We start from the raw sequence: 9173 nt of genomic DNA, 5'->3' as shown, positions 1-9173 counted from the left end.
ATACAGACACACACACATACCCCAGAGATACACACACACACCCCAGAGATATACATACATACCACAGAAACAGAAAGACCATATATATACCTACATATAGACATGTACACACAAATGTACCACACATTCATAGTGAGAAACCACAAATATATAAATACCACACACACACACACCCCACACACCACAGACACAAGTACTACACATAATCCACAAATAAACACACATGGACACCAGATACACACATAAATGCAGATACACACAGAGCCATACACACACGATATCAGTTCTCCAGGGATTGTGTTTCTCCTTCTCTACTCATCCTCCAATATCTGGTTCCTCTCACATTCATCATCTCATTCACATCTCATCTATCTCCTGCTGGAGGTCTCTTTTCTCCATCCCAGTTCCATCCCAAAGAGGAAACATAAGCCCTTTTACTTTGATTCTCTAGCAACCACCAATACAAGACATTTGCTTAATGAGAAGGACCAGTGCGCTATATCAAAACAGAACAAATGAATTAATATAAAATATTAGACATTCCTATCTGAAAGTCCCTTGTGCCAATTTTGCTTCTCAAAACACCTCATTGGCCTTCTTCCTGCTTGAGGGCTCCCAATCACCTGTTGTGTGTTTCCTGTGCCCCCTCTTCTTAAGATTGTCCTCAGTCCTCCTGCCTCTACTCATGGTCCTAGGACCTTTGCACAGGCTCTTCTCAGGTCCCTGCTGTTTCACTCACCACTGCTATCCATTCCACACTCTGCAGACTTCACTTTTTATTCTCAATGCAGACTATTAAAATATTTTCTGAAAAAGAGAACCATTTTATCACTCTCTGAGAAGGCAGAATTAACTTAAGACATTTGTGGCTATAACTAGCAATTATTTAATTTCTTCTCTCTATATAAGGAGCTCTGGTGGTGTAGTGATTAATGCATTTGGCTACTAACCAAAAGATGGATGATTCAAACCCACCAGCTGCTCCACAGAAGAAAGATGAGACAGTCTTCTTCCATAAAAAATACATAAAGATACAGCCTTGGATACCCAATTTGTGTTGCTATGAGTTGGAATAAACTAGATGGCCATGAGTTTGGTTTTTGGGTTTTCTCTCTATGTATTCTTAGGAGCTCTGTAGAGATACTGTCTTGGAAAGCCAAGGAGCGGTTGCTATGAGTCAAATCGACTGAACAGCAGTGAGTTTATATATATTCTTACGAGTTCTTGGCACAAATGGTTAAGCATTCAACTACTAGCCAAAAGGTTGGTGGTTTGAATCCACCTATAGGCACTTCAGAAGACAGGCCTGGTAATCTGATTCCAAAAGGTCACAGCCTTAAAGCTATGGAGTACAGTTCTACTCTGGATGGGGTCACTGTGAGTTGGAATCAACTTGATGGCAACTGACAACAATAATATATTCTTAGACTGTTTTTGCTTACTATGAAAAAAAGGCATCATTAGGAATTTATGTTGATCTATCCAATTTATCAAAAACCAATTTGTTAATGAGTCTGTTATAATAGCTCTTATTTTCCAAACCATTCTCAGGTTTATGTTTTCAATACTATAGGAACCATTACCAATTATAATCAAGAAACTGGATATTCTGGATAATCAAGTATTCTGATTCATGGAGCATAATCAAAAACACTCCACATGAGTTACCAATTTTCAAAGAAGTAACATGAAACAATAGTTCGATTCCTCACCTGTCACAATGAAAGGGGATGTTAAATTTAACTCTTCTAAGCCTCACTTTCTCCTCTGTTTAAATATTTGCCTCACAGGTGTTATAAGAAATAAAAGAGATTGTTTTTATATAAAGCTCTTGACATGTATTTGATAAATGTGAGTTCTTTAACTTCTCTCACTCTCCCCCCCATCCTCAAGTAAGAAAAAACTACTACAATATTCTAGAATATACTTTCTCTTTCGTGGATGATTCTGAAGACACTTGTCAATCTGTACAGTGCCTCTAGGGCTCCCATTATGAATATCAGCTCATACTCTGAAATGCTGCATATTAGGATACTAGATATAGTATTTACTGTATATATTCTTGGGAGCTCTATTGGCGTAGTGCCTAAGACTGGTGGTTCAAACCCACCAGCCACTCCTCAGAAGGAAGGTTGGGCAATCTACTTCTGTAGTGATACTTCCTCTGAAACCCAAGGAGCGGTTGGAATGGACTTGATGGCAGTGAGTTTGTTTATATAGAGAGAGAGAGAAAGAGAGAGTTAGAAGCTCTGGTGGTGCCTGAGACATTTGACTGCTATCAAACGCACCAACAGCTCCACGGAAGGAAGATGGGGCAATCGACTTCCCTAAAGATTTACCCCCTCGGAAACCCAATGGGGGTCGCTATGAGTCAGAATCAACTTGATGGCAGTGAGTTTGGTTTTATTTTTTTATATGTACATTGTTAACTCATATGAGAAATCTAATTATAGCTCCCCCAGATTACTAATTTGCAGCAGTTACTGTTAATTTTGTTATTCAAATTAATCTCATTAACAATATTTACACTGACCGAGTCTTAGTCAAGTAAATTGATTCTACAATGCTTTATTGTTAAAAGTTATGCCTATCAAGACAGAGTTCTGATAATGTCTAAATAGAATATTTTTGGCTACTAAATTAATGACTTAATAATTGTCAAAATATTACAAATTGCATTCCTCTTTTACATTTATTTAATGCCCTTTATATTATTTCCATTTTAGATGCTCAAATTAATCTGAGTTCATCATACCACATAAATGTATGGACCTTACAAAAATAGTATTTGATTTGTGTTATTGTAGAAATATTATGTTTGGCATTGTAAAATACTGTGACTTTGGCTACTGCTATGCAAAAATTGCTATTTTAATCTCTACATTTAACCTTTTTTTTTTTCATTGTTTCTCACCACACAGGAAGTTATGGATCTGACCAACTCCACTAATCACCTGGTCAATGTCTCCACTTTAGTAAGAAACAGCACTCACCTTTCAGCTTCGGCCTCAAAAACCACTGTGATCATTGCCCTTCCTTTGTTCATATCATTTATAATTGGTACCATCACCAATGGCCTCTATCTATGGGTGCTAAAATTCAAAATGAAAAAGACTGTCAATACGCTCTTATTTTTTCATCTCATTCTCTCATATTTTATTTCAACATTGATACTGCCGTTTATGGCCACGTCCTACCTTCAGGACAATCACTGGAACTTTGGAACTGCCATGTGTAAAGTGTTCAATGGCACTTTGTCTCTGGGAATGTTTGCCTCGGTTTTCTTTCTCTCCACCATCAGTCTTGATCGTTATCTTCTCACTCTTCACCCGGTATGGTCACAGCAGCACCGAACCCCACGCCGGGCTTCCACCATCATCCTGGGAGTCTGGATCTCTGCCGCTGTCCTCAGCATGCCCTTTTTGGTTTTCAGGGAGACACATAAAGACCATAAAGGAACAGTGATCTGCCGAAATAACTATGCTATATCTACTAACTGGGAGAGCAAAGAGATTCAAGCATTGAGAAAATGGATCCATGTCTCCTGTTTCATCAGCCGCTTCTTGCTGGGCTTTCTTCTGCCTTTCTTCATCATCATCTTTTGTTATGGGAGAGTAGCCCACAAGATAAAAGAGAGGGGCTTGGTTAAATCTAGCAAGCCCTTCAAAGTCATGATGACTGCCATTATCTCATTCTTTGTGTGTTGGATACCCTACCATGTATTGCAGGGCTTAATTCTCACTAAGAATGAGTCACTACTTTTACAGTTAACTCTGATACTAACAGTGATAACCACTTCCTTCAATACCATCTTTTCTCCCACACTCTACCTATTTATTGGGGAGAACTTCAAAAAAGTTTTCAAGAAGTCCATTCTTGTTCTGTTTGAGTCAACATTCAGTGAAGATTCTTCCACAGAAAGGACACAAAACATAAATTCAGGAGCTGGAATTCAGACTTTGGATACGGTGTCAATTATACCATGAGAGGTGTGGCCTCTGCTTTTTTAAATTAAAAATTCTCTGTAGAGGTACAGACAACAAAGATGAACCCTTTTGCATGTACAGTATGGGTGGATAGATGGGTGGACAGGCTGAATGACCAGGTATATTTAAGCAGAGTGAAGTGTGCCCACGGCCATGTGTAGGGTTGGCCGACGATGTTTCTACTTGCATATTTGTATGTGCTGTAAGAATATTCAGGTGTCTAGTAAAGCTGACAAGGGACAATGTGGTGGCTTCTTGGCCACAGCCACCTACCTTAAGGGAGCAAATAGTTGGACCTATGGGCTCGGGACCATGGTCACAGGGGACATTAAGTTCAATTGGCATAACATACTACACAAAAATATTGTTCCACATCCTACTTTGGTGACTAGTGACTGGGGTCTTAAAAGCTTGCAAGCAGCCATCTAGGTGCAATGATGGGTCTCTTCTCATCCAGAGCAAAGAATGAAGAAAACCAAAGACACATGGAAACAATGAGTCCAAGGGACTAGTGGATCATGTGATCCTCAGCCTATATGACCCTAAGACCAGAACTAGATGGTACCTGGCTACCACTGTCAACCACTCAGAAAGGGATCAGTGCAAGAGACCCTGGATAGAGTGAGAAAATAATGTGGAACAAAACTCAAAATCAAAAAAAAAAAAAAAAAGACCAGGCTTACTGGTCTGATAAAGCCTGGTAAGACCCCCCAAGACTATGGCCCCTAGTTACCCTACAGGTCTGGAACTGAACTCACTCTTGTGGCTTCCAGCCAAACAATAGAGAGGCATATTAGGTGAACATTTACATTAGGAAAATACACTCACAGAAGGGCACTATTTGCACAAGGGGATAGCTTAGGCGGAGAGAGTGTATAGGAGTTCCCTATACCAGAGAAGAGGTAACTATGGGGAGGAAGTGGGAAGAGAGCTGTTACATTGTGGAGAATTGCAGTTAATTTCATGAAACAAAAATGTGTATGATATACTGTATGGAAAATGAATTTGCTCTGTAAACTTTCACCCAAATCACAATAAAAATTGAAAAAAAAATTCCCTGTAATATAGAGACATCTACACTGTACTCTAGTTAGATCTATGAATATTAAACAGAGCTGTAAGAAAGCAAGCAATAGATGATGTTGTAAATGTGATTCTTAACCTTTGATTTATGAAGCTATACTGCTGCCTCATCAGTCCTCTTTTTAATTTATATCAGATCCAAGTGAGAAAGAAGTCTTATTCCCTGTAGGTTCTTTATAATGAGGGGACAATAATTCAAAGCCATCATTTTCCAAGAGTTTTGCTATTGCAAAGATTCAAAATGCTATTGTACCAAGGGACACACATTCTTACTTTGTTAGATCAGATTTGAATATGGCAATAAATGCTTTGAAAAAATATGCACTTTAAACCTAAAAATTTTTTAAAGACATCTTTCTCCAGGCAATTACCAATTAACCCTAAGGGTGGTAGCTATGAAATTCACTTGATCAGAAAAAAAGGCTTGCTAGATTTTTTTAAGAATTAACATTAATTCAGTAGAAGTTGATTCTGCTTTCTTTACTTTACCCCCCAGAAAAAAAAAGTATAAATGTCTTAACTGTGAGAATTTATTAGAAAACATAAAGCCCTTTGAGACATACTTCTTCCCTGGCCAACTACTCTAGAAAGAGAAATCTAAGTGGGTAGAGATAACTATCTTGGTCCACCATCCTTCCTATCTAACAGTCTTGTCATGCTTTTTCCAAAGGAAAAAGGGTGACCCCAGAATGCTGGCATATGAATAGAATAGAGTATGCCTTATGTGCAGAATCTGGCCCAGGGTCTTGGGTGCCCAAGGAGGGAGAAGGGGTTTCTGTTGAGACAAAGGCTACATGACTTAGGAAATATCCTCCCCCAGGAGAGAATCCAAAGTTCTGGCATCCTTGAGGGAAGGTACATGGTGACCTCTGTTAGGTCATTTAATGAAGATCAAAGAGTACAGCCTTCAGTATGGATTACACCTCAACATATTGAAAACAAAAACCCTCATATCTAGACCAATAAGCAACATCATGATAAGCAGAGAAAAGGTTGAAATTGTCGAGGATTTCATTTTACTTGGATCCACAACCAATGCCTATGGAAGCAGCAGTCTAGAAATCAATTGATGTATTGCATTAGGCAAATCTGCTGCAAAAGACTCTTTAAAGTGTTAGAAAGCAAAGGGACCTACAATGACCCAAGCCATGGCATTTTCAATTGCCTCATATGCATATGAAAGCTGAACACATGAATAAGGGAGAACAAACAAGAACTGAAGACTTTGAATTATGGTGTTGGCAAAGAATATTAAAGATACCATGGATTTCCATAAGAAAAAGCAAATCAGGGCAAGGAAAGAGAGTTCCAGAAAGATAGCAGAATAGGCAGAAAGATGCACAGACCCTCTTCAACAAAGAAAAGGGGAACAAATTAACACAAATACAGAATATAATCCTGGACCCCTGAGCTTTGAAGGGAAGAATACAGAAGTAGACAAAACTCCAACTAGCAGAAGAATTTGAATGAAAATACCAAAAAAGGAGATAGACAGAGCTGCGGGCTGGCAGAGATCCTGATGGCACAGACAGATTTCATATTGCTGAGTGGTGGTAGGACCTAAGAATTAACCTAAAAATCAGCCCTGCTAGCCAGGGACTTCATGGAGGACTGCTCTGGTGGCTGGGGAATAAAAGTGGAAGCAGAGAAGAGGAAGATGGGCTGAGCTGTGGACTTTTGCCTATCTGGAGGGCACAGCCATTTTGAATGTTTACAAGCAGCTTGACCATTTTGGATATTTACAGAAATAGAATTCTCCCAGGTTCCAGGAACTTAAGAACAGGCTCCACTTGCTGTGAACTGCAAACACATCCCAGACGCACAGACTACTAGAAAGGTGTGACAATCCCCTTGTTACTCTTATACCCCACACCTGCTTGGTGAACAGAGGTGCGGCAATCCCTCACTCCCATGCACCTTCTAGGCTGAAGGAATGCCATCCCAGTCTCTGTGCTCTGACGGAGCCTGGGTGCCCTGCCCCACCCTGTCCAGATTTTTATTTTCCTTTTTTCTTTTTTTCAGTTTGTTTGTTTTTGTCTGTTTTAAAACAACTACTATTATTATTACTTTTGTCCTTTTTATTATCATTCTTTATTCTTCCCTTCCCAGGTGCTAGTTTTCAGCTTATTTTCTTTTCCTTGTTGCTGGTTCCAATTTTTTTCTCCTTTCTTGTGGGTAAACCCGTTCCTTGTTTTTCTTTCTGCATTTTTCCCAATTTTTTCCTTCACTATTCTATCTCTCTACTTTTATCTCTTATTTCCTTCTCCCCAGATATTGCGGTGTTTTTACTTTTGTATTGTTTTTGTTTTTTTTTCCCCCCTTTTCTCTTTTTTGGTTACTGTTCCAGTGTGATTAAATGGTGTATTTTCTGTCCATTTGCTTTTACTTTTTTGATGGTTATTCAATTGTTATTTTTGTCTAACTGAGTGGGAGACAGCAAAAGTCCCCATATGACATAACTACACCCACACCTCCTGAAATTTCACTTACTGGGTGATAGTCACCACCTCCTTTTCCACCAATGGGCCTATGATAAACAACCACGAAGTAGAGCTTGACTCGCCCTTAGTGGCTCTTCACAAACAGTTAACAGAGATCTAAATACAACAATGTCACAATGTCTCGGAGACAACGGACCATCACAATCCACAAAAGCAAGATAAAGTGGTAGAAACAACGGAACAGGATACAGAACTGGAACACATTCCTGAAGAAGAAACAGCCTTGGAACTTCTTGATAAGGAATTCAAAAGAATTATATTCAGGTATCTTCAAAGGACTGAGAGACAGATCAAGGAAGCACAGACAAATTCCTAGAAGAATTTGGAAGAAAATACAAGAACAAAATGACAAAATAAATGAAAAGTTAGAAATGATTCTAAATCTACAGATAGAAATCCAGAAGATTAATACTAAATTATCAGAAATAGATGACACATTGGAAGGGCAAAGGAGTAGAATTGATGCAATGGAAGACAGAATTAATGAGATTGAAGACAAATACCTGAATATTTCTATGGAAAGGGATCACTCAGAAAAAAGATCAAAACAAAATGAAGAAAGCCTAAGGTTCATGTGGGATACAATCAAAAGGAATAACCTATGTGTCATTGGAATTCCAGAACAAGAAGAGAAAAACAAAACCACTGAGAAAATTGTCCAAGATTTGTTGGAAGAGAACTTCACTGATATGATGAAAGAGGAGAATATATCCATTCAGGAAGTCCAAAGAACCCCAAACAGAATAGACCCCAAAAGACAATCACCAAGGCATATCATCATCAAACTCATCAAAACCAAAGACAAAGACAGAATCCTGAAAGTTACTTACAAAGGACAACCAGTAAGAATAAGCTCTGATTTCTCAGCAGAAACCATGCAAGTGAGAAGGCAATGTTATGGTATATATAAAACCCTGAAAGAGAAAAATTTTCAACCAAGAACTACATACCCGGCAAAATTGTCCCTCAAATATGATGGTGAAATTAGGAGATTTCCAGATTAACAGAAACTAAGGGAACTCAGAAGGAAGGTTGGGAAATCCTACTTCCATAGTGATACTGCCTCGGAAACCCAAGGAGGGGTCGCTATGAGTGGGGTTTGACTTGACGGCACATAACAACAACAACAAGGGAATTTGTTAAAACCAGACCAACCTTACAAGAGATACTAAAGGGAGTCCTTTGAACAGAGAACCAAAAATAGCAAACAACAACCAACTATAAATACACAATATGACATAACCCAGAAACCACAGCTATGGACATATCCAAAATAAAATAAGCTTACAAGATTGTAAACAGGGAACCAGAGACATCCATTGGCAAATGAGGACAACTACAAGCCAAAAAGAGGGAAAATACTGTGTAGTTACAGAATTTCTAAATGGTGAGGAAGTCAAGAGAGTTGCAAGGTAGAACAGACTATTCCAAACTCGGGGAGAAAATTATAAATCACAGGGTAACCTCAAACAAAAGTGATAAACCTTGACATCATAATAAAGAAGAGAACAAGCACAAATATTTAGCAAATACTAAAACAATAGCAACAAAGGAAATGATAATACAATTCATAAACATAATGAGCTCAGCACAGAAAATAATA

The 9173-nt window shown here is 38.6% G+C and overlaps 1 protein-coding gene across 1 annotated transcript; it reads left to right on the top strand.

The window, feature by feature from the left end:
* The first annotated feature begins 2927 nt into the window (after window positions 1-2927).
* GPR33 (G protein-coupled receptor 33) lies at window positions 2928-3986 on the top strand. Its single transcript, XM_007938584.1, has one exon. It carries the CDS (start codon window positions 2928-2930, stop codon window positions 3984-3986), a length of 1059 nt encoding a protein of 352 aa, XP_007936775.1.
* Window positions 3987-9173: the final 5187 nt, after the last annotated feature.

The sequence above is a fragment of the Orycteropus afer genome, unplaced genomic scaffold, assembly GCF_000298275.1.
Source record: "Orycteropus afer afer isolate SDZICR_OR568_19922 unplaced genomic scaffold, OryAfe1.0 scaffold00051, whole genome shotgun sequence".
NCBI classification, from domain to species: Eukaryota; Metazoa; Chordata; class Mammalia; order Tubulidentata; family Orycteropodidae; genus Orycteropus; species Orycteropus afer.
Note: the sequence above shows the minus strand (reverse complement) of the source record. Positions and strands in the feature narration are given on the sequence as shown.